The following is a 22,626-nucleotide window of genomic DNA, read 5'->3' on the forward strand; positions in this document are numbered from 1 at the left end:
CGTCACATGATGAGGATAGTCTCCACAAATCTCAAATATCCCTTCGTCCGTAATTGTCTTGAATTTTATTTCGACGTCGAAATAAATGACCGAAAACTAAACTGTAATGGAGCTATCCTGGCTCCTCTATTTGTGCAAATAAAAAAACTCATGAAGACTTTCGCATGACCCTAGCATCTCCCTAGGAGCCCATTGTATCGTTTATTTATTGACTGGTGTAATAGCAATGATAATATTCACCGCCGTAATATCGACTTGAAAGGAGGACAATCTGAGTTGATTCATTCTACCGCACCATGGAGCTTGACTGACTTGGTCTTTTCCTGTACAGCTCGGCGAGACTTGATTTGTCACATCGTTTGCTTCCTTGTCTTCTTGCGTTCCCTTGATATATCTGGATTGGTAAGCACTGCTAATAGAGTTTGTTGGGCATGTTGAAACCAGAGGGAACCACACCAACATATCATACTCAAAGTGATACATGTCTATGTTGGAGTGAATGGTGAAATGCCTGTGTGTGATTCAGATGTAATAGACATTTACGGCGAAAGAAAGTATTGAGAGGATGTGAGTGATTATGAGAGCAAGGAAGAAGGGGTTTGTATCCCTTTTCAAGTCCTTGGCAACGGAGCATGAGTAGCAGTTGTGAGCACAAGTTGATTTCGGTGAGTCCGCATAACAATGGTCATAGTGTCAAGGCCCCATCCTCCATGCACGGTATTGCATTATTGTTGTTTTCAGACCTGGCACCAACCATGCGAGGTTTTTTTTTTTTTTTTTTTTTTTTTTCTTCTGGGAGTTCCTTGTGTTAAACGGTCAACGGTGGAAAAAAAATGTATGTGAACAAACAGCTGTTGTGCTTCTTTGTTGTCTGCACATGCCTTCTTGCATCGCGGGTTTTTTCGTCAATTACTGTCAGTTGTGTGTACAGGCTATTGAATAAACAGCTGAAGTGTCTCTTTGATTCCTACATATGTAGAAACACATTTTGCATCGCGGCGTTTTTTTTGTTTTTGTTTTCTAGGCACTTCCAAAACACAAGCGTCTTCCAATGGAGCCTCTAGAAGAAATAACAAACTTTATTTGGCGGCCACTCCACAATCATGCCATGGTTATAACAATCCCTAGGAAAGAAACTCAAACGCGTCGGTATTAATCTCGCTTCTGCTCTCCCTCCATCCGCAAGGCGCTGCACAATATCACCATTAACAAAGCACTGTCCAGTAAGGAAGGGTGCTTAGATAGCTTTTACTCCAAGCAATAGGCGCATACAACTACATCACTCCTATCTCCGCCATTGATGCCGGAACCTGAGTGCCAACGAATATCTCTGCTTTAGCGCAATAGTACTGGAGCTGTTGGAGCAAAGAGCGACATCTGAACCCATTCTCTGATAAAAAAAAGACTTTTTTTTCTCTTGTTATTACCTTTGAGAAGGATGTAATCACCTGTTTCAAACCCAGTTCCTACACACTGAGTCAAATCTGTCAATGTATTTACTACCCTGTTCAAAATTATAACACTGTATGCAGTATACGGAAATGATTTTTTCGAATGCTTACTTTGGTATCTCAATGCTATTGTTTCCAATCTTCCGTTCATGTGAGAGCTTGTATTTATCTGTCGGTCTCTGCTAATGACTTGGACAAAACCCCAATTTGAACAAAGGGAACTGAATAAAGATTGATAAAATTCATCATCAATCCAGGATATAAAAAGGGATCATTGTCTTCATCCTTTTCCGCTCGCTCACTCCAAAGTCCCATCCCTTTTACCACTGCCACTTGTTCCTGTATCTTTTCCTCAATATTTTCTGCCTGAACCTTTTATTCTTTATCTATTCACTTTGGAACTTTAAACCATAAAAAAGCCCATCCATTTATACCTTTGTCGGTCTTTTTTTTCTTTTTCATATCTTTTCATCCAAGTCGCGGTGCTTGCCTCCTGGTATAGTGCTTAGCTTCCAAGACTTTTTGCACCCATTCTGGATACTTAATCTTTATCCCAAGCTGTGTTAAGTTCCAATGAGCTTCTCTCCTTCTGGTGAGTATGTCTCCTGCCTTGGGGGCAGTAGGGGCTGCGGAAGTAATGACAGGGGTAATAGTTGTGATAGGTGGGATGACGGAGGTAGTGGGTTTGGTAGGGGGAGTAGTGCAGGCCTATCCACTGCTGGACGTCGAAGGACGGGGAGTAACTTCCTCGAATGCTTGCCAGAGGCAACCACCATTGTAAAATTGTGACAAAGTCGGCAACGAGGCCCTTCTGTAGTATGCCTACTAAGGCCTCCTGGTATTGATTGCATTCTATATAATGCAACCATGCGATGCTCGCAAGTAATGTTAGCTGTGCACGCAGTTTTTCGATTTTGCTGGGTATAATATAATATGCTTACTCTGCATCCCATTGAAGTGAGCAAAATGGGGGAAAAGATATTCGCGGCCCTCGTCTCGGTGGAGGGTATGAAGTGAAGAAATACCATTTTTTTTTTTCGATTGTGAAATGGGTAATGACAGGGTCGTGGATGTGTGCATCCGAAGTATGTATTGGTCTTGTGTGACATGAGAAGAATGTGCACTTGAGCTTGGCATGATTTATTGTTGGAAGAAATGAGTGAGAATGTTCAAAAAAGACTAAGGAAGACAAAGAAATACTCTAGAGCACTTTGAAGCTGCGCGTCTACTGTGGTTTGCTGTACATGAAAAAAAAGGGGGCACCTGTCGACATGCACTTCTTCAAATATAAGCTTCTCAATCGTGGTTGGATTAAAATAAAGGAATCTTACTTTGATACTATCTGAGCTTGTTCCCTGAGCGTGCTCAAATAATCTCTTAACCCCGCACAGGGATGATGAAGCAGTTGTTGCTTGTAGCCCCTTTTTCAAAGAAACAGGTGCACTAACTACTTACTGGCCAACCACTCGTCCGCGATATTATACTAAAATCGCATTTTTTTTTTTTAAAGCTTTCGTTTACCTCATACCAAATCAACCAGTTTTACCTTCAGTGTATTAACTATTTTAGAGAACAAACGCGACTCAAAAACTTCACCGAGTGTGACTGCCAAACGCGTTCTTTTAATTTACGAGCGCGTTTTATTTGTTTTGATGTTGAATAGCATAAACTCATGCAGATAAAGAGGCATCGCATCTATTTCATTCCATCCCATTTCCCATGGCTCTTTTCTTTTCCTACTCGGTCTAACCATAACAATCGGCAAAAAAAAAAAAAAAAAGAAGATATAAGCGAAGTGAAACTTTCACGCACCCGACTCCTCCTTGACGCCAAATCATATATGCCAACCCTTATAGATATGTCCCAGGCGCAAGTCCCCAACATGAGTATGCTGGTTGATATGGGCCTTTCTAGACCCATTCCCGTCAAGGCTGCTTTGCGAATGATTCGTGCAGCCATCAAGACATTGCTGTACATGCGTGGACAAATGAGCAGGTAAGGTGATTTGAAAATAAAACGATACAATAGACAAAAACACATAAAGGTATAGATATCCCGTATATTCATTCTCTTTCCTTTCTAATCCACCCATAAGCCCTTGGGAGCAGCTCGAGCAATTGGTATGCAATCATCATTCAAACCCATCATTTTCTAAAAAAAAAAAAAAAAGCAGAATGAAAAAAAGACATTTTCTGATTTTTCCTTTTAAAATCTTGATACCCATTAATGCGTTTCAAGCTAAAGCTTGAAATAGCCCGTCAAGCGCAGGAGCAGGGGCAGGAGCAAAAACAAGGACTGGTGCATGGACAAGAGCAAGGGCAAGGGCAAAGGCAGGAACATTATCGCCACCAGCCTCCGATACAATCCCTTCAAGAGTTTCTTGAAACAGCTGAATCCATGTTTGTTGATCTGGAAGGATCTATTTATGCCCAGCTCTTTTCCCGCCTTCAACAGCAGCAAAAACAATCATCATTACACTATATACAGCCTCAAACTTCCTTCCCTAATGCGAATTCAGGTTCTATCAACGCTCAACAAACAACAACGTCTGTACCTTTGACTATGGCGCAGGCAAGGTCACCACCCGGCAACAGTAATGACCTTTATATATCATTGGCTGTTGTCTTCGGAAACACGTTAACTGTCCCAAAAGAGCAATACATGATCCGTATTGGGCCATTGGAACCACAACAGGCTTTGTTACTATCTACTCCTCCAATTACTGTTTATGATCCTATTGCTACCACCACCACCACCACAAATAATTTTGTCCACAACTTGCATAACAATGATCGGATACCTCTTTCGAACCTCAGTGACTATCATCGGATTTATCACGGCTACTCTAACATGCACTTAGATGATAAAGGTCATGAGTATCATCCTCGCTATCACCAGCATCGCCACCGCCAGCAGCAGCAGGAGCAAGAGCAGAAGCAGAAGCAAAAGCAAACACGCGAAGAAAAAGCATGGGAAAGAAAGCTGCTTCATCAAATCATTGGTATGACCTCAGTAGTCGCAGATACAGATTCAAAAACAGGAAATGAACTTTCTAACGGCGGCAGTCGAGGATATCAAGAACAACCAAATCAGTTATCCCCATCGCTCCCATCTCGAGCAAAAGTTCATCTACTCTTGAAGGCTCCCTCTGCATTAACATTCCAGGGATTATTTCCGAAGCAGATGATTGTTCTCCCAGAGGATTTTTCAGTCAGTGAAGCCCAACGGGCATCAAAGTCGACATCGTCGTTAGTAGCAGATAATAGAAGCAGAAATAGCAACAGAAAAAAGCGCTGGCCAGTTCATCATCTTCATATTTTTGGGCCATCCACATCAGCATCAGAATCAGGGGGGTCAGCATCCGCCGAACTGCCCGAAATTTGGTATGAAGTTGGCTCTGGCATCCCGCCACTATCGCCCCTTCTCTGAAATGAAATACCCGAGGCATTTTAAAATAGATAAGCCTTTGCTCCTTTCATATTGAACGAAAAACTCTAAACTGTACACTGGCGTCCCATGGTCAGATCCATTTTTTTTATTTATTTTTATTTTTTATAATCTTTGCAAGAGTAATGGAGTATATGAACTAGTTATGAAAATGGAGGAAAACAGTGATATTTTGGTTGACATGGAAATGGAATCAAAGGACAACATCAAGGCACTCTACAGATTGCACCGCGTGTTCGTTTTTTAAACCCAGGGCTTGATGTGTTAATTCATAACACAACTTGAGATGATGATATGACTCTTAAGAGGAAGCATACTAGCGAAGCAGAGAAAAAAGTAGAGGCAGAGGGCGCAACATGGTCATCAATTATGTTAGTGACCTGGAGCAACAGCATTTCCGATAAATATAGTTGATAGGATGTATATATGACCTCTGCTTACCCTCTTGGTATAATCTTTGGCTGTTTTCTGGAACTTTGCTTGATCTGTGACATAGATCTCAGCAATATCAGTCATCAATGGGTCTTCGGGGTTAGGTTGCTCTAAAAGAGTGACGAGTGCACGGAGGACTAGAGAATCCAAAATCAAGTCAGTATTTTCTAGCAGTGCATGTCACTTATTGGTCGCTCCCTATTTGCCTTTTTATTTTTTATTTTTTATTTTTATTTTTTTATTTTTTTTATTTTTTTTTTTTTTTTAAAAAAAACAAGATAAAATAATAAATACACATACCTTGGTTAACGCGTGTTGCTGGCTTCCATTGATCATTCTTTAACAAAGCAACACAGATAGCGCCTTCCTCATCAATGTTGGGATGATAGATCTTGGTAGTGAACTTGACCTAGATAGGATTGATAAAGTCGATTTAATTTGAATTTGAAATCGAAAGAAAAAAAAAAAAAAAAAAAAAAAAGCTGGTGAGCTAGAAAGCTGTGAGAGCCCAAGTTACCTTTGGAGGCTTGAAAGGATAATCAGTGTTGAACTGGATATCGATTTTAAAGATTCCACCTTTGTATGGCGAGTTGCTCTAAAGGAGTAAAAAAGAAGTATGTAACAGGTAAGAGTCTATTTGCTTTGTGAACAAAAAAAAAAAAAAAAAAAAAAGAGCACAGCCCAGTTTATCATATTGCAAAACTTACAGGTCCAAGAATATGACCTAAAATGATGAAGTAAAGAAGACATTGACGATTTTTCCAATTCGTTAGTTACTGAGTAGCAAATCTTCAAAGAGGAGGCGTACCAAATAAAAATAAGGTCCAGATTCTTTTCGACTGTGCCACCACGCGCCCCCATCGGGGCTGTTTTGTAATCTGCTCGCTATAAGAATTTTTAAGGGATTTCTTCCTTGCAATGTCCCCCCCAAAAAAGAAAAAGTATATAAATATTCCTATGAAGGAACCACAAACTCTTTCCCAGCGAGCGATAATTCTGCCTAGGTATCCAAGCTTCATGTTCCAAATAGTATACGACCTTTTGAATATCCATGTCGACACGACCCATTCCCTGGGATGCCACATAAATAATAATTGTGGCATATTCCTTGATCATTTTTTTTTTTTTTTACTTATTTCTGAATCGCAGACACCACCCGGGTGAAAATTGTCTCAAATAGTGGGGAGAGGGGGATGCTTACCTTTCCAGTGAAGGATATTGCTATCATCACTTGGTCCCACACTGACGTTCTCGAGGGGGTTCCTGTTGAGGTCAGTAAGTTCCTGAGATTATGAATAAGAATAATGAACATAGCGACGATGTAAGGTTGATTAATCATTTGCAACATTATTATCTGTAATAGTTACATGTTTTTACTACTTTTATTCTTCTTTAGTGATCCAAGCAAGAAGTAGTATAGCATTTTATTAGCAATGTCAGTGAAAAGACATGGAACTTACAGCTTGAAGTCTTCGCAGAGCCATGGTGAAAAATAGGTTATTTAAGAAAAAGTTGTTTGTAAAGGAATGAGAATATAGGATTGAAAAAAATAAAAATAAAAAAAAAAATAAGAAGAGAAAGGATGAGGGGAGTGATGAAAGAATGAAATGAATGAAGAATCTTTATTCTTCTTTCAGCCTAATTTTTTTTTTTTTGCCCACCCGCCACCGCCACCGCGATGACTTCATGCTAGGCCTGCCGCAGTGGAGTGCTCAATCAAGCAGAGCAGGGCTGAGAAAAAAAGGTATTTCTGGCACAACGCATTCTGCAGCGCATTAATGTTTATACATGCATGTGACTTAAAAAAAAAAATCGCCTTTCTTGATCGCGTATGCAAGTTTGTCTCTCCCGCTTTTCTGGACGTCCTTCGCATAATCATATTGTCACAAAATATATTTGTATCTCGCTGTTAATTTTTTTTTCTTTCTTTCTTTCTTGGCTTCTCCCACACATTCCTTCTCCTCTTGATTTATCTATTCATCATGTCTACAGCCATATCTACCTTTTTCAATCAGCCAGCAGCACTTTTCACAACAAAGTCTTTGACCATCACATCAATCGGCCTATTCGCTGGTGTCGCACTCTCTTTCAATGCTATTATCATGCCATCCCTGCGCAGGGTGCCTAACACAACAGCACTTCCAATCTGGGCGAACGCTTATCATATTGGCAAAAGTTAGTATTTTTTTTTTCTTTTTTCTTTTTTCTTTTTACTTTTCCTTAACCATTATTCTTTTGTTCATGGTTTCACTGATTTTTTTTTTTTTTTTTTTTTTCAGATCTCCAGGTCGGATTAATCATGACCTCATTGGCAACAGGCAGCATCGTATACTACAAAACTGAGAACCCATACTTTATCGTAGCATCCATGACCATGACCTCCATCATCCCTTATACGATTGCATTCATTGCACCTATCAACAGAACCTTATTTGCGGTCTTGGACACTCACGATTATGACCTTCAAAAAGGACAAAAAAGTGGCCAAACTGTCGTTGCTCGTGATACTGATTTTGAATTGGATCAACTGTTCATCAAATGGGATCTCCTTCACTTCGGGAGAACTGTTCTCAGCTTTGTTGCCTTGGCTGTGGCCCTATATGGAAGTTTCTCTTCTAAGGCCATCTCATCAAAATAAAAAAGACCAAGTCAACCTCAATAAAACAAAAAATCTGAATCCTTTCCATCTTTTTTTTTTTTTTTTTTTTACAAATTTCATTTAAATTATTATTATTTTTTTTTATCCTGCCATGCTAAGTATCCTGAGCGACTTTTGTAGATCCGAATCGTACACCAATACATTTGCAGTTCGGGACGTGCTCATACACAACAAGTTCACATCTTGGTCCACCAATGGGTTAGACATCGAGTATACCAACCCAAACGTATCTAACCCAAATCTTGACAAGTCCACTTGAATACATCGGAGCATGGTCTCAGATGAACTCTTATTGAGCATATGGTCTTCAAATTGGCTTAAAACTTCCTGACCCTATTCATCCATCATTGAACCATATATTATAAGTAATGTATGTTCTGTTTTTTTTTTAAAAAAAAAATTAAAAAAATAAAAATAAAAGTGCCTTAACATATTTTTTAAGGCTTCAAGCACATACTGCGATAAGTGAGGCTCCTTCGTCAGTTGTCGTGAATGAGATGAACCTTGATTTTGGAGCACTGTTCATAGTGGTTTCGATACAAACAGTACATGTCAGATATATATGCTATTAGAGCAATGTAGTAACAGGCGCTACAAACGCCCATGTTAGGTAAGTAGTGCTTTTTCTTGCCTTGAAAGTCCTGGCAGTTCTTCTGGGTAAAAGAACACTTTCAACAACGTCACCGCCCATTCCGACTGGTAGTCACTAATAATAACATAAAAAAAATAAAAAATAAAATAAAATAGCACAGTTTAATGTCTCATTTTTGATTAAAAACTTGTAAGATCTTACATAAATATTTTTTTAAAAAAAAAAATATCATACAGCGAAAGCCCCGCCATGATCAACTTGTCATCAGTAACAGATCTCGGACAGGATTTCCGAATCTGTTCCTTAATCTTGGCTTCTCGTTCCTCCTGCTCTTCAAGTGTCTCTTGCATAAGGCCCAAAGAAGGAAATGATCCAAAGCTAGGGAAGCTGTTGTTGATCGGCGTTAAGAGTGGGAACATGATGTTATCGTTCGCGGATACAGACCTTGTACCCACATTTGGTGTTGCTTGATTCGGTATACTATCAAGACTGTCATACGAAGAAGGTCCATGATGGTGATGTCGCTTTGGAAAATATCGTCCAATGCCCTCACCGAACGATGATTCTGCAATTGAGTTCTGTCGCCCACGCTGTTGATGTTCTCTATTGCTATATTGCTGGTTATGGTGGTGATGAGTGAAACTAGACTGGCTATAACTGTCGGACATTACGCCATATCCATTGCCTATAGTCCCGCTACCGCCACTACTTTTCCCTCCCTTTCCTGCCCCTGATTCGGTCCCATTAAGCCCATCCAGAGAGGATGTATCTGAATCAGAATTCTGTCGCCCAGGAGCACCAGAAAACCCTCCTGAACCTACACGTGAACTTGAATGGTGGTAATAGGCATAGTTAGGGCGTCTGCCAAATGGAATAGTGATTCCGGGTGATGGCCTGCTATAACTACTCCCTAAACTACTTCCGTACTGCTGTTGTTGTTGTTGGTTTTGAAAAGATGAAGCGATATAGGATCCATTCTGCGTTGGATATTGATAATGCAAAGACTGGAAACGAGATGACGAAGGCGATGAAGGTCTGTGTAGAAACGAGTTCATGGATGTGAAACTACTCCCGGGAAATGAACCCTGTTCAGACTCGGAAGAGAATCCGCGTGAGTGGTACCCAGAGGAGATATCACAATCAGAATCTACTGAGAGAGAGAAGAGCGATCGGATGGCAGGCAAAACGGATCTGATGCGCTTTTCCTTGACAAGAATGAAATCTGTGATACGGGTAGAGAGATAAAAGATAGAGATCCCATTCCTGCTCAATAATGCAGATAGTTCATTGATACGCCTCCCCGAGTTGTCTGTTAGGAATAAGACAAAGTGACCAATAGGATAAGTAGTCAGTTATCATTCTCAGCATATGTTTATAGTAATACGTGAATAACTTTAATAATAAACGGTGGGGATCATGCGCATGATCATTGTTTGTTTGTCCCACCACACCCTTCTGTATCGCTGATTGGACTGTTCCCATCAGGGACCAGATAATGCAGTTTTTTATTATTGTAAAGTACTCTGATTAGGTGCGGATACAAAGAATTATTGGAGAGAGATAATGGTTGTAATTTTAATTGCTTCAGTAAGCAAGCAAACCCACTTATCACGCTCTAGCCTCTTTTCAACTATTCGCTCATTCGTACAAATGCACACATGCTCACAATGTCGTCAGTTCATTTCATTTACTTTTTGCTTACCAATGCCATCGGGGTCATCGACCATGAACGCACAAAACACATCCTCAGTTACCATCATACCCTCTAATTTGAGTGATAGGAACTCATCTGTAATCACATTCATGTCCGCTATGATAGCAAGCTCAAGTGCATTTTGTGTGAACGAAAATAGGGTATCACGACTGCATGAATAGGAATATGCCATTCAGGAGATAATGAAGTTGGGATGGTTTTGGATTAGTGTAAAAGAAGCTTTTTTTGTTATACTTGAAAGTTGACAGTTATAGGATTGTACTAATGAAATAAATGGGGGATGCCGCGTACCTCTTAGGAAAGAAGATGTTCTTTACAATAGCATGAGTGCAGCTTTCAATGGATTTTGGATAAGATTTTGGAATGGAGAGCAGCTTGAGTTTCCATGGTTGCAGAGTGATTGACATTCTTCTCTCTTTTTCTATGAAAACGCCAAAGATGGAGAAGGAGAGAAATGGAGAAAGGAGAATTGGATAGCTATATGCTTAGTTGAAAAATCCTCACGTTTAAATAACACAAGATGGTAAATTGGTAGGTGAGTGAAAGAAAGAAAGATCGCAAATATCGCTTTTTTCGTCGACAATTCTCTTTTATGCGCACGGCCTCAGAGTTTGGTGCCCTAATTGGAACATGCTTAACATTGGCGACTGTTCGATGCTTGTTGGTTTTCCAAATCTGCTCTGATTTCACCATAGTTTAGCAGAATTGATTAGCATCCCCTGAATAGCTGCCATCCAAAGGGATTAACTTCGAATGGACAGGATTTACTGTGTTGTTCAAAACAATAAAACTTGACTGAAAGTCTGCTAATCCTCAAACCATGAGGCAAATAATGCCTCTGAACGCTTCAATAGGATTATGGCGAGCTTTTGGGGTGCAGAAAAGACAAGATTGTCTCTTTTGAGCAATGAAGGATATAGGATTTGTTCCTTGGAGGCAAACTTTTTTAAAACCACGCTTGTTGCTAGTAAAAACACAAATGGTTCCCGTTTTCCGCATACTTTCAGCGCTTCCACAATCCAAGGGCTGTGATGTAGCCATTAAATGTTACATGTTTGTCGAAGTGTTGACACATCCCTTGCAAAAGTTCAGATGTATGCTAAGAATATTGTTTAAGGGACGTAGAGTGGTCAATAGCATGTGGCAGTATTCAGGTGTTTATACAGTATCAGATGGAGTCCGAACAGTCGCCATATTCGGATGGATTGTAAATTGAAGTGAATATTTGAATAGGTAGGATGAAAATAAAGTGAACACATGGAATAATATAGAGGAGTTGTAATAAAGCGCTTTATATCCAATAGCTTTCAAAGAGTATATCTGTATGAGCGCTGTTTCTGAGGAATATGTACGCCTTGTTGAGGCTCAGTGGAGGTTCATGCAAGAGGAGTGGCCAGCTATAAAGAAAGCCAAGTTTCATCGCACAGAGATGAAAGAGATATCTGACGTAACACACGTCAAGTCAATGGTGCTTGACCGTCTAGGATTCATCCCTACGTTCTTTTTTCTGACACAAGTATTTGGAGTGCGTGACTATGGTAGCCCATATCGTAATGTCGAAAAGGGTCTTCTGCTCCTGTATGCACTAATCACAGGAGATTCATTGTCTACAATGTCAAGGTTCATACCAAAGACGTCCTTTTACGACTTGCACAGGGAATTTTATCTTCGGGACCCTGTGAAACTACATGATGACATAACCTCAATGATGAGAGATATGTGCTCGAGTTTGAAGCTACGATTGCTACTTGCCAAGAACAACCCTGATCCATTCAAGCATGTGATATTGAATCTAGACGGACATGACACAAGAGTCAGCTACATCGGTGCTGACAAGCCAAGTCTCTACTCTTATAAACTCAAGAAGTCGGGTTTTCGTATTCAAGTGTGTTCAGACATGAACAATATCATATTGTTTGCATCCAAGCCAGCTCCTTCTCGAGATTTCAATGAAGGGATTATGCTTGTGAAGATGAACATTGCATCGCATATACACAAGCTGGACTGTGTTGCTCTTGACGGTGGCTACAGTGGGTTCGTTAGACAAATTGTCGAACCATCAAATGCACTGTCCTACGAAAATTTCTCTTATCCTGTGCGCAAGACTAGGGGGATCGCCATGACAGACCAAGAGTTACATTACAATAAAGCGTTTGGTGGGTTTCGGTCAAGCATCGAAGGGTGCTTTGGAGACATGCAATCCACCTTCTCCAAGTTCACACACGACGCTCCCATCCGTTTCTCAGACGCAAAGACGTTTGATCTCCAATTCAAGCTTTGTTGCCTGCTTATGAATATCAAGAGAGTCGTGTCAATCCATAATATCCCCACTCAGACGCACCACACATTCTGGATGCAAGATGCGTTTGACTTTCCAGACAATAATGAGTATCAGGTTGCTTATGAGAAGCTCCCCAGCATCAAAGTCAAACTAAATCATGGTCGAAGTCTTTTAGAACTACAAGAAGCGTTCCTATCTGTAGCTAGTTCGCAGCCTAACATACTAGACACTGCAGATGAGACTATGGCAGAGACAGCGCAGGAGGGATACGAGGTTGCTAGGATTTTAGACCATCGCGGGGAAGGTGAGGACATGGAGTTTCTGGTTCAATGGGAAGGCTTCGATATCTCTGAGGCAACATGGGTGGCTCTACAGCATTCCAACTACAAACAGTGCATCCAAGACTATTGGAGAACCAAAATCAGCTTCTAGAGACCGATTGCACGTACTTTCAAAAACCATCATGACGCGCACAGACCATGGGGGCGACTTTCCAAATTCTTTTATAGAGATGAAATCCAAAGTCGCCCCCGGTTAAATATTAATCCATGACTTTTCAAAAAGAATACAATATCGTAATCTGCTCAAGCCCTCCGTTATATTCATTTAGTTCCATCATTGAAGAAACCTTCCCAATTCTTCCCTACTTCCCTCATGTATTTTATATGATAGCTTGTGGCTTTCTTGTTAGTTCCAACTATATGAATACCAAAAACCTCATTCAAGACAGAGTTGACAAAGTTCTGCCGGTTTCTGAAGTTCCAGTTGCTATGAGATGGGTACGGGATTAGAAGTTGTGTGCAAATATTCCGCATGTTTGACGATAGCGATTCCCATTGCTCATCCAGGCTTGATTTGAGAGCAGTGGATGCTCTACATTTGGGATCAAATGGGGAGTCATAACCACAGGCAAAGAGGATGTCTTTTGCATACTTTAGTTTGGTATACTTTGATTGATGTAGTCTATGTAGTATGGCGCCAGTGTCCCTCCTTTCTTGATCTTTCCCCAGAGGATACGAGTCGCTCTGCTTTGTCATCTTCAACTCTGGGTCGTTCTTCAAGGCTCGCAGATTCTGAAAGACCTTCATCTCTTTTGGGTTACTGTAGGTCTGCACCCATTCAGGCGTAAGGATAGATGGGTCCTCAATGCCGTAGGCGTCCATAATCCTGAATTTTTGTACTGCGTAATACTCTTCAGTAGAAAGGTCTGACCTTGTTTCCAGTCGTAGTAATTCTTCGTAATCAATTACCTTGGCCTCCGATATCCCTGTATACTTGGCTTGAAGTAGGGTGGCTGTCCTCTGTTTCAGAGATTCAGAAACCTTAAGGTCCTTGGGCTGATTAGATAGCCCAACAACTCTGCAGCCAGCCTGAACCATTTGAGCAATGAAACGCTGAAGAAAATCATTCATTGATAGATGCTTCTTTATCAGTGCATTGATGAATATTGTGTAGTAAATATCACCAACATCATGCTTCACTCCAGGACCTTGCCCTACCCTCAGATCAAACGGAAAGCCATTCGTATCCATAGCGCATCCCTTGATTTGAACCTCTTGGCTGCAAAAATACCTGACTATTTCGTTGTGTGTTGTTGGAAGATTGTTTATTGAATTGCTGATATAGACAAGGTATTCTTTTTGCTGGACGTGCCGTACTCTTCTGAGCATTTGCCTACATGTCTCTACATTGACTTTACTTTGTGACATGAAAAATCCTGCAACATAATCAAAGTGTTGCATGTTACAATCAAGCCCAACTGTGATGGTTGGAGTATGAATAAAATAGTCGAGAGTTGGTGCGATTTCATTAATATTCTGTGCAAATGCCCTCTTCTCCAACTCCAGGGAATTCGCAGTGATGCACATCCCAATGAACCCCATATCCTTCAATTCACTATGTAAACTTTCAGCATCTTCAGCCTTCTGTGTGCTACATACCCACACTTTCTTTCCAGACTTGACTAGTTAATAACCTTTAACTTCAGAGAAGCCTCATTCTCATAAAGAGAGACGAGATCTCCTTGCTGTGGCTTGAGTGTATTATGGATAACGTGGACATCATCTCGAAGCTCCTTGATGACCTGAACGTCTCGGTCTGTTAGATCAGCATCCAAGGCAATCACCTTCCTGGATACCTTAATGAAGTCTCGTAATATATCATTATTGGCCTTGTGGAAGCCCCTCATGGTGGCGACACTTGTCATCTGATCAAAGATAGATGACACTTCATCCAGAACCAGAACAACATCCATGGTGTAGTATGCAAGATCCAGTTTATGTAAAGATTCGGCTTGTATGACAATCTTCTGACCTTTGATATAAGTGGAGGGAAAATCCAAATAGCTTTTAAACCCGAGTCTCTTCTCTAGACTGGAGGCTAGTGTCTGTCTTGGAGATATTGCAAGATACGTCAACTTTGGGGTTCATTTGAATAAACTGCTCCAAGAATGTCGTTTTTCCAGTGCCAGTCTCGCTCCTTATCAGAGACTCATCGGTGATTTGTGGTATTTGATGTCGGGTGACGCATACACTTCGCCTGGATGCAAGTGCTGATCTGTGTCCAACGTAGCAAGATGTTGTCTCAGGACAATCTTTTCGCCGAAATCCAATTCCCCGACGAGGATATTGCGGGATAAACCCTCGGCAATAGCTCTGTAGCAATACAGCGTCACTCTTCCATTTCGACTCACTTGAAGATAGCCATTCTCGTTGTCGTGTCTTCTCTTGCATACATCGCATTGACCAGATTGAACTCGTTGCAGCTTATAGATCCCACCTTGGCCATCATACTGTATTCTGTATAGGTTTGCATGCTTGTATTGTGCAAATATTCTATGTACAGCATCAGAGACGACAGATAACGGACAACTGGTGTGGTAATGTCATATCTCTAGATGCATCTCCAAGTGCTGCTGAAATTGACGGTATCTGGTTACGCTGGCGCCTTGAGAACCTGTCGGCAGCTGGAGATTTTTCCACTTTGATACTATTGGGCTGAACATTGGTGATGAAAAATTCTGCATCCAATGCATGCATAGATGGCTGATGCCATGGGGTACGGATGAAACGTCTGGTTATGTCTCTACGTTTCGAGCTTCCGAGACATCGGATGCTTCTGCTTCTTGAGTATACACCTGAATCAATGTACTTGAGCAGATTACCTTCATTCTGATCCTGGTCAGCTTTGATATCCTTGAAAAAATCAAGCAGGAATGTCCGAAGGTGTCTGTGATTGTTCTCGAATGTGTACGTTGGTATCATGACATGCAATGATATCTTTTTATGAGTGGATGAAGTCAAGATTCGGCATTGATTCTCGGTGATGGGATATTTCGGTGCATATTGGTTGCGAGCAGCAAGAAACTCACCAAAACACTCGTCTTTCAAGTTACGCAATAGCATCGATGCCCTCGCTAGGGACGAGTGGACTAGCGCCGTCTTCGAGTGAAGGAGGATCGGTGTTTCCCTTGGAGGTCGTAGTAAGTTTCCAGGTCAATGTCGTAGTACTCACAACAGGGATTTCCTTCTCGGATTTGCTCGAAAAAAGCATCTGTAAGGGTTCGGGAGTTTGTTATATTATATCCAAAAATGGAGGTAGATCCTTGTAGCTTGCAAACTCATAAGACGACTTCTTGCCATCCGGGAGAAAGGCCACTTTCGTACATCACAAAGAAAGTATTACTGTTTCGCATCAGCCCATTCGTGAGCCCTTGCTTGTGGACCCAAGGTTTGCTTCTTGTCAGCAGCAAAGTAAACTGATTCAAATTTTTTGTAAGTCCGGTTTGTATTTTCAGACATAGTAGGTAATATGTTGATAGTTTATAGTATATGAGTAGCAATTTCATTTTATTTTGTTATCGAGTGAACAATAGACTATCATGGGAATGATTCTTATTTTTCCTGAGTATGAGTGTTAAAGACCTTTTGAACATAAACGATCATCTCCTCCTCAGTCTTGCTATCCTTGAGAACGAAGTTGCGGCGGCTGAAGTCGATTGGTGCAGCCACGTCATCTTTCATCTGTAGGTAAACGTTTTCGCCTCTTGGAGAACGATCAGATCGCAACTCTGCAATCTCAACGGGGTCGAGGTCAGGATTGTCAGCAATGAACTGGTCCAAGGTACGATCGACAGCCTTGCGCTGCAGCGCAAAGAGACGATAGCCTCCAATAGGCAATGGCTGAGGCTGCGGAACTTCAAAATAGCAAAGACCTCCTGCTTTCCATAAGGGCGACTCAATCGGTCGCGGTTGGCCTCCAGGCGTGCACGCTCGCTATTGGCAAGAGCATCCTTAGTGTTCTTCAGCTCAAGTTGAGTTTCAGAAAGACAGGATAGGGTGCCCTCAAGTTGTGCCTGTGATATTTCAAGATCCCTTTGCATCTGCGAGTTCAAGCGAAATAGCAGCAAGCCGCTTGCGCAGTATCTCGATGGTAGTGGGTTCTTCGCGCACTGTTTATGAATTGCAGAGTATTAGTTTAAGAGCAAGCTTCATTGGTGCGCGCAGAAAGCATGTACGTACTGGTTGTCTTGGTTATAGCGACCTGGTGGAGGAATTCAGGGAGCGAAGGGAAAGGGATGGAGGAAGGAAAGGAATAAAATGGATGTTTCTCATGGCGATGAAAGTGTTTTAACATTTTGTGATGTGATAAGGAAAAGAGATGAGATGGCATAATTTCATTGGATGGAAAGTAAATCGCATGACCCTTTGACCTTATGCTCTTTATTTAAAAAAAACCACACCGCCTCTGCAGGACTTTATCAGATGTGGTGACACGGCGGCGCAGATGGGTCTGTGCACGGACCATGGGGCGACTTTTCAAATTCTTTTATAGAGATGAAATCCAAAGTCGCCCCCGTTAGATATTCTACCGCGGCATGGCTCTGGTGGTCGCTCGCAGAACGACAATTATAAAATAGTCTTATAAATTGTTCTCTGAACTGAAAGCACCTGAAAGATTGTGATTGCTTTTCACGTCACAAAGAATATGACATGTGAATGATTTGAAAAAATATTCCTCAGTCCTGACTTAAAAGGAACAGATTTATCAATTGTCACTCCTTTTCCTTCGTCACGCAAGCAACTTTTTTTTTTCCTCCCTCAACTTCATCATCACAACTTACATTGTCACAATTTTGAACCATCTGCTACTGAATTAACATCCTTTAACATTTTTATCAAACTTTTCCTATTTTCTGCCCTCTGTCCATTTATATCCTTGTTTTTAAAAAGTTTTGAAATCACAATGGGAAAGACCAGAACACCATCTCGAAACGCATCACCTCGACCTAAACCGTATGAAGAGTGTTCAAGCACCAGTGGGCCTAAAATCTCCGAGCCAACTGAACTAAAGATTTTTTGTATTGTTGAGGGAGAAGCAACGTCTTTTCCTGTAAACACTCTTTCCAATCGTTCGGTCGGCGAACTCCAGCAAGCCATCAAGGCAGCGAAGAAGCCAGAAATCGATATGTTTGCCGCAGACAAGCTCACCCTCTACAAGGTTTCCATCCTGACGAAGGCAAGACCATCGTCGAGTCAGAAATCGAGTCAAAAGAGGCTCTCGCAATCGCGTCAAAGAAGCTTGGGAACATATTTAATTCTAAACTTCCAGATGAAACTATCCATATTTTTGTCAAGCTCCGCGCAAGGTATGTATTTAGCTTTGATGGACTGATGTTTTTGATATTTTCAATTGATGAAGCTATCTCATCACGGTCACGTGTATCCCTCCCTTTTTTATGTTGTTGAGATGAATCTCGGCAACACTATTTAACGGGGCGACTTTGGATTTCATCTCTATAAAAGAATTTGAAAAGTCGCCCCTGGTCCGTGGCATGCTCTGACTCTCACTGTTGTCTGAGAACACAGTTTTCATTTTTATTTTTATTTTTTATTTGACCTGTTTACATTGATGCATTTGTTAGTTTTTCTGATTGAATCTGTTTCGCGTTTCGCACACATGCTCTGACTCTCCATTAGCTGGCGTTTATATCTCATTGACAGCAATATATTCTTTGATCTGATCAAAATGCTAAATTTCTGCCATTGCCGCGCTCTCTTATCTTTCTAGAGTCATCGGAACAGATTCTCAAGAGAAAAATGGATGAAGGTAATAATTTGTTTTTTGCTGTATAGATAGATTGACTTGGTGACTGACTATATGTTATGGTACTAACCAACTGTGTATGTGTACGATGATCATAATTAGATCCACGGTATATTTCACCTTCAAAGAAGATGCGCATTGAGGAAGGGTGGAGAGAATACAGGGCTTCTGATGGCAAAATGGTCACGTTACCCCTCTTGGATCGCAATGCTGGAGAATCCTGAAGACCCGCCCGATCACGTAATAAGTTTAATCATCTGAAAAGCGATAATCAGCTTGGTGATCAAGTTACATTCCATCCTTGGGCCACACCGAAAGAATTTAGGAATATAATTCGGTTTATATTACGGATCAGATGCTGAATTGTGGAAGGAGATTAGTGCTGAACAAAGTTATTTCATCGGCGAGTCCTTTCTGGTCCTATGGGGGTTGGCAAGTCATATCTATCCTATTTCCTTGCTGCAAAAGGATATGCGGAAGGGTGGCTTACCCTTTATATACCAGATGCCGCGATATTAATGGAAGTCGGATAAAAATCGGCAAAGGCACTGTTAAGGCTTCTTCGCTTTCAACAGGGATATCTTGACGGCATCTGATCTGGAAAGTCTCCTCGACTTTTCTGAAATGTAATTTCAATTGTGGCTGCTCGCGCAGTATTCGACCTATTCAAACAGAAGGAGCGCAAAACACTGTTCATTATCGACGAACATGGAAAGTTATTCCAAGAAAAACCGTAGTGCCGGATAAATACCCGTTCCTGAAGCATCTAATGAACCTTAATCTATGGAGTCTCAATACAAAGGATCTAGAGTGATATTTACAGGAACAGCCCATGCCAAATATGAATTGCAGATTATGGAAGACAGTGCTCGAGTATCCTTATTGTACTTTGTTGGCCCACTATCCGAGACAGTGTTTTCAAAATGGTTGGAGGTCCACCTGAACCAACCCGATATTGTCCAGGATATAATGAGGATTACAAACCGTGTGCCACGAGAGTTTATGTTCTCATCCGGTCAATTGAGGAAAGACCACTCACAAGAAATAGCATTGATGTATGTAACTGAGAGAACAAGCGAGTTTCCACTGTAGTTTGGACTACTACGATCTCGCAGCGAGAATCGAAGAAGAAGTTCGCTAAAAGCCTTGCAACAGTCTTCCTTGGCAACAACTCGCAGAGTGTGATTTTGAATGGGATTTCCGTGACCTAGGGCTTATCTATCGTCTCAACAAGAACCGCGGAGCCATAAACTATGTCTTGTGCCTCCCAGCGCAGAAAGCACTCTTTCAGGCGTTTACAAATATGCCTCATCATGAGCATATCCTGAGGGGAGTTATTTTGGAGAGATGAGTGGAGATGATTTCGAGTTGGCACTGCTGGTCCGGTTTTTGACTTTAACCAAGCCAATCGTTCTCAAGCAACAAACCTTTCGGCAGAATCCAACGAGATTATAATGGACTTTAAGGATCATGGGACAATCCATCAAGCATGACTTCTCTTGGACGTGGCTATGGACATGTACTGAGCCATTGTCATTCGAGTTATCCTCGCTTTGATTTCATACTCGACACAATGTTTATCCAGGTGTCCATAAGTATTTCCAAGAACAGAGAAGACAAATAAGCAAGATCCAGAACGCTTTTATAAGGAGAGGTCCGACGGCAAAAATCAGATTGAAAATATTTGGACGAAGTATTTGGAGGTAATCATTCCGCCTAATTGACGATGGACATTTTGTTGTCAAAAAGGATGGAGAGCCAGTAACTGGATTTAAAATAGTTTACATGCGTGGTTCCCCTGGTGCACCAAACCACACTGGATTAATCAAGATTACAAAGATCTTCTTCATGTCAGCTTCGACGAGCTCAAAGAGAAACTTTTTAAAATATCCCAACTTAGAATTTTTGTCACGTAATCAGTAATAATATAGTTCTTAATCCTATAAAAAGGCTTGTCATAGAAATTTAATAAGGTTCTTTATTTTTGAGATGTATCACGGCTAAAATATTTAACTGGGGCGACTTTGGATTTCATCTCTATAAAAGAATTTGAAAAGTCGCCCCCATGGTCCGTGCGCGCCACAGAGAGGTCACTCACTTGCTTAAGGCGACTGTTCGATGCTTGTTGGTTTTCCAAATCTGCTTTGATTTCACCATAATTTAGCGGAATTGATTAGCATCCCCTGAATAGCTGCCATCCAAGGGACTAACTTCGAATGGACAGGATTTACTGTGTTGTTCAAAACAATAAAACTTGACTGAAAGTCTGCTAATCCTCAAACTATGAGGCAAATAATGCCTCTGAACGCTTCAATAGGATTATGGCGAGCTTTTGGGGTGCAGAAAAGACAAGATTGTATCTTTTGAGCAATGAAGGATATAGGATTTGTTCCTTGGAGGCAAACTTTTTTGAAACCACGCTTGTTGCTAGTAAAAACACAAATGGTTCCCGTTTTCCGCATACTTTCAGCGCTTCCACAATCCAAGGGCTGTGATGTAGCCATTAAATGTTACATGTTTGTCGAAGTATTGACACATCCCTTGCAAAAGTTCAGATGTATGCTAAGAATATTGTTTAAGGGACGTAGAGTAGTCAATAGCATGTGGCAGTATTCAGGTGTTTATACAGTATCAGATGGAGTCCGAACAGTCGCCAATAGGTTTGTGCTGTATGAGCGACAAGTTTGTGCTCGTTTTCTTCCAACACGTGCTGGAAATCGGAAATCACGCCCTTTCTCTTCAGGCTCAGATCTCTAATAATGTCACCTTTCGCCTACCAAAAAGAGAACATGGACCATAATGAAAAAAGCACGATGAACTCAAGTCTTAGTGAACCAGAACAGCCTATTAACCTTCCTGGAAACTCAGGTGATGTTAATGAGAACGATGATAATGAGGACGTGGAAATAGTTTCAGGAAGTTCAAGTCACCTATATGAATAACCAGAACATTGACCTATGGAACTGTCTTCACAAGAACTGTCTCTAAAGATCTATCTCATTTGCTCAAAGCCAAAAGAGGAGAGGAAAATGCAACAGTAATGACGAATAGAGTACTGAGCCAAAAAAAAAAAAAAAAAAAAAAGCTGTGTAGACAGTAAAAACCAGTCATCTAAAATGAAGTTTAGTCAAAAAAAATAAAATACTGAAATAGCTTCGCAGGGAAACATTTTCTTCAATCTCTTTCTTCCGTTTCCCAGATATAAATAGTTTGAGTAAGCTACCATGTCCTGACACTTAGACATCGAGCAAAAAGGTATCATTGTTGGGATGCACCTCGCAGGCATGAAGTATGTGGAAATCGCATTGCAATGCGGTGTAGCCCGAACCCCTGCCAATAATGTATCAGGGTGTATTGAGAAGGAGGTACAGGAACTTTGCTGTATATCCGACTTTCTGGCTCTTCTTAAAGACGCGTCTCCTTTCCTTTGTCTCTGTTCCTGCCCAGAATCTTGAAGGGCACCTTGAGGGGTATCTTGGGGAGAGGAGGGCCTTGAGGAGCGGTTTTGGGCGCAATTTTTGGCCTCGTGAGTTATGGTTACGGTAGTATTTGTAGGTTTAAAATAAAATACTTGCTTCTTGTCATCTAGTTTATTTTCTCAATGTACGTGACATATCCAAACGAAATAATGATCGCGACAATCTTGTTCAAGCCAAGAGCTGAAGTCCTCTTCGTTCACGTAAAAAATCGAGGCAGATAGTCATACGGTTCTTTATGGAAGTCGTTTACAATAACATTGATCGTTTCATCATCGAGAGTTGACTTAATCCATTTATAACCATGCACCTCCGAGCGCAAAATCTTAGTTGTTATTTCATTGGCCTTCGCAATGATCCTCTCGTCAAGTTCTGAACTTTCTGAACCATCCGGCATGAGTGACCTTTCCCTGGTATCAAAATCTGCTGTAGGATGGATATCAATGGCCTCAACGAGAGCTGCAGGTGA

General features: G+C 41.1%; 11 protein-coding genes across 11 annotated transcripts; 6 read left to right on the plus strand and 5 right to left on the minus strand.

The window, feature by feature from the left end:
- Positions 1 to 1,992: 1,992 nt before the first annotated feature.
- Positions 1,993 to 2,977, minus strand: BCR41DRAFT_376017 (hypothetical protein; the record flags this gene model as incomplete). The annotated part of the gene is made up of 5 exons (XM_022027006.1): positions 1,993 to 2,368; positions 2,393 to 2,580; positions 2,783 to 2,872; positions 2,907 to 2,934; positions 2,973 to 2,977. 5 exons carry the CDS (start codon positions 2,975 to 2,977, stop codon positions 1,993 to 1,995), a joined length of 687 nt encoding a protein of 228 aa, XP_021875199.1.
- A 238-nt stretch (positions 2,978 to 3,215) lies between these two features.
- Positions 3,216 to 4,893, plus strand: BCR41DRAFT_390920 (hypothetical protein). The gene is made up of 3 exons (XM_022028303.1): positions 3,216 to 3,446; positions 3,547 to 3,571; positions 3,690 to 4,893. The coding sequence occupies exons 1-3, from the start codon at positions 3,292 to 3,294 to the stop codon at positions 4,878 to 4,880; spliced, it is 1,371 nt and encodes a 456-aa protein (XP_021875200.1). The 5' UTR covers positions 3,216 to 3,291; the 3' UTR covers positions 4,881 to 4,893.
- A 77-nt stretch (positions 4,894 to 4,970) lies between these two features.
- On the minus strand, positions 4,971 to 6,922 carry BCR41DRAFT_365462 (ubiquitin-conjugating enzyme/RWD-like protein). The gene is made up of 7 exons (XM_022026165.1): positions 6,791 to 6,922; positions 6,532 to 6,613; positions 6,038 to 6,054; positions 5,848 to 5,925; positions 5,631 to 5,739; positions 5,340 to 5,467; positions 4,971 to 5,214 (listed from the first exon to the last, which is right to left on the minus strand). Exons 1-7 carry the CDS (start codon positions 6,812 to 6,814, stop codon positions 5,200 to 5,202), a joined length of 453 nt encoding a protein of 150 aa, XP_021875201.1. The 5' UTR covers positions 6,815 to 6,922; the 3' UTR covers positions 4,971 to 5,199.
- A 277-nt stretch (positions 6,923 to 7,199) lies between these two features.
- On the plus strand, positions 7,200 to 8,014 carry BCR41DRAFT_329907 (hypothetical protein). Its single transcript, XM_022021736.1, has 2 exons — positions 7,200 to 7,505; positions 7,610 to 8,014. Exons 1-2 carry the CDS (start codon positions 7,313 to 7,315, stop codon positions 7,966 to 7,968), a joined length of 552 nt encoding a protein of 183 aa, XP_021875202.1. The 5' UTR covers positions 7,200 to 7,312; the 3' UTR covers positions 7,969 to 8,014.
- A 20-nt stretch (positions 8,015 to 8,034) lies between these two features.
- Positions 8,035 to 10,845, minus strand: BCR41DRAFT_250018 (hypothetical protein). The gene is made up of 5 exons (XM_022020176.1): positions 10,284 to 10,845; positions 8,816 to 9,890; positions 8,621 to 8,695; positions 8,447 to 8,507; positions 8,035 to 8,322 (listed from the first exon to the last, which is right to left on the minus strand). The coding sequence occupies exons 1-5, from the start codon at positions 10,465 to 10,467 to the stop codon at positions 8,071 to 8,073; spliced, it is 1,647 nt and encodes a 548-aa protein (XP_021875203.1). The 5' UTR covers positions 10,468 to 10,845; the 3' UTR covers positions 8,035 to 8,070.
- Positions 10,846 to 12,267: 1,422 nt separating this feature from the next.
- On the plus strand, positions 12,268 to 13,008 carry BCR41DRAFT_343589 (hypothetical protein; the record flags this gene model as incomplete). The annotated part of the gene is made up of 2 exons (XM_022022337.1): positions 12,268 to 12,451; positions 12,542 to 13,008. The coding sequence occupies 2 exons, from the start codon at positions 12,268 to 12,270 to the stop codon at positions 13,006 to 13,008; spliced, it is 651 nt and encodes a 216-aa protein (XP_021875204.1).
- Positions 13,009 to 13,172: 164 nt separating this feature from the next.
- BCR41DRAFT_365471 (hypothetical protein) lies at positions 13,173 to 14,111 on the minus strand (the record flags this gene model as incomplete). Its single annotated transcript, XM_022026166.1, has 1 exon — positions 13,173 to 14,111. A coding segment is annotated over one exon (926 nt), but the record flags the coding sequence as incomplete, so codon positions are not given.
- A 2,288-nt stretch (positions 14,112 to 16,399) lies between these two features.
- Positions 16,400 to 16,957, minus strand: BCR41DRAFT_390927 (hypothetical protein; the record flags this gene model as incomplete). The annotated part of the gene is made up of 2 exons (XM_022028304.1): positions 16,400 to 16,763; positions 16,790 to 16,957. 2 exons carry the CDS (start codon positions 16,955 to 16,957, stop codon positions 16,470 to 16,472), a joined length of 462 nt encoding a protein of 153 aa, XP_021875206.1. The 3' UTR covers positions 16,400 to 16,469.
- An 863-nt stretch (positions 16,958 to 17,820) lies between these two features.
- Positions 17,821 to 18,905, plus strand: BCR41DRAFT_376026 (hypothetical protein; the record flags this gene model as incomplete). The annotated part of the gene is made up of 3 exons (XM_022027007.1): positions 17,821 to 18,223; positions 18,646 to 18,684; positions 18,784 to 18,905. 3 exons carry the CDS (start codon positions 17,821 to 17,823, stop codon positions 18,903 to 18,905), a joined length of 564 nt encoding a protein of 187 aa, XP_021875207.1.
- Positions 18,906 to 19,464: 559 nt separating this feature from the next.
- Positions 19,465 to 20,032, plus strand: BCR41DRAFT_376027 (hypothetical protein; the record flags this gene model as incomplete). The annotated part of the gene is made up of 2 exons (XM_022027008.1): positions 19,465 to 19,736; positions 19,837 to 20,032. The coding sequence occupies 2 exons, from the start codon at positions 19,465 to 19,467 to the stop codon at positions 20,030 to 20,032; spliced, it is 468 nt and encodes a 155-aa protein (XP_021875208.1).
- A 621-nt stretch (positions 20,033 to 20,653) lies between these two features.
- On the plus strand, positions 20,654 to 22,227 carry BCR41DRAFT_390929 (hypothetical protein; the record flags this gene model as incomplete). Its single annotated transcript, XM_022028305.1, has 3 exons — positions 20,654 to 21,341; positions 21,628 to 21,718; positions 22,093 to 22,227. Exons 1-3 carry the CDS (start codon positions 21,052 to 21,054, stop codon positions 22,225 to 22,227), a joined length of 516 nt encoding a protein of 171 aa, XP_021875209.1. The 5' UTR covers positions 20,654 to 21,051.
- Positions 22,228 to 22,626: the final 399 nt, after the last annotated feature.

Source organism: Lobosporangium transversale, assembly GCF_002105155.1.
Source record: "Lobosporangium transversale strain NRRL 3116 chromosome Unknown BCR41scaffold_92, whole genome shotgun sequence".
NCBI lineage: Eukaryota > Fungi > Mortierellomycota > Mortierellomycetes > Mortierellales > Mortierellaceae > Lobosporangium > Lobosporangium transversale.

What these genes read in the sequence shown, in the direction of transcription:
- BCR41DRAFT_390920 (XM_022028303.1), top strand. Translation starts at nt 3,292, where the DNA reads ATGCCAACCCTTATAGATATGTCCCAGGCGCAAGTCCCCAACATGAGT. An exon ending in ATGCGTGGACAAATGAGCAG is followed by an intron (nt 3,447 to 3,546) that starts GTAAGGTGATTT and finishes TCCACCCATAAG; the next exon opens with CCCTTGGGAGCAGCTCGAGC. An exon ending in GGGAGCAGCTCGAGCAATTG is followed by an intron (nt 3,572 to 3,689) that starts GTATGCAATCAT and finishes ATGCGTTTCAAG; the next exon opens with CTAAAGCTTGAAATAGCCCG.
- BCR41DRAFT_365462 (XM_022026165.1), bottom strand. Translation starts at nt 6,814, where the DNA reads ATGGCTCTGCGAAGACTTCAAGCT. An exon ending in ATCCTTTCAAGCCTCCAAAG is followed by an intron (nt 5,740 to 5,847) that starts GTAACTTGGGCT and finishes AATCCTATCTAG; the next exon opens with GTCAAGTTCACTACCAAGAT. An exon ending in AGCAACACGCGTTAACCAAG is followed by an intron (nt 5,468 to 5,630) that starts GTATGTGTATTT and finishes TGGATTCTCTAG; the next exon opens with TCCTCCGTGCACTCGTCACT.
- BCR41DRAFT_329907 (XM_022021736.1), top strand. Translation starts at nt 7,313, where the DNA reads ATGTCTACAGCCATATCTACCTTTTTCAATCAGCCAGCAGCACTTTTC. An exon ending in CGCTTATCATATTGGCAAAA is followed by an intron (nt 7,506 to 7,609) that starts GTTAGTATTTTT and finishes TTTTTTTTTCAG; the next exon opens with ATCTCCAGGTCGGATTAATC.
- BCR41DRAFT_250018 (XM_022020176.1), bottom strand. Translation starts at nt 10,467, where the DNA reads ATGGCATATTCCTATTCATGCAGTCGTGATACCCTATTTTCGTTCACA. An exon ending in CGATGACCCCGATGGCATTG is followed by an intron (nt 9,891 to 10,283) that starts GTAAGCAAAAAG and finishes TATTCCTAACAG; the next exon opens with ACAACTCGGGGAGGCGTATC. An exon ending in ATCATGGCGGGGCTTTCGCT is followed by an intron (nt 8,696 to 8,815) that starts GTATGATATTTT and finishes TGTTATTATTAG; the next exon opens with TGACTACCAGTCGGAATGGG.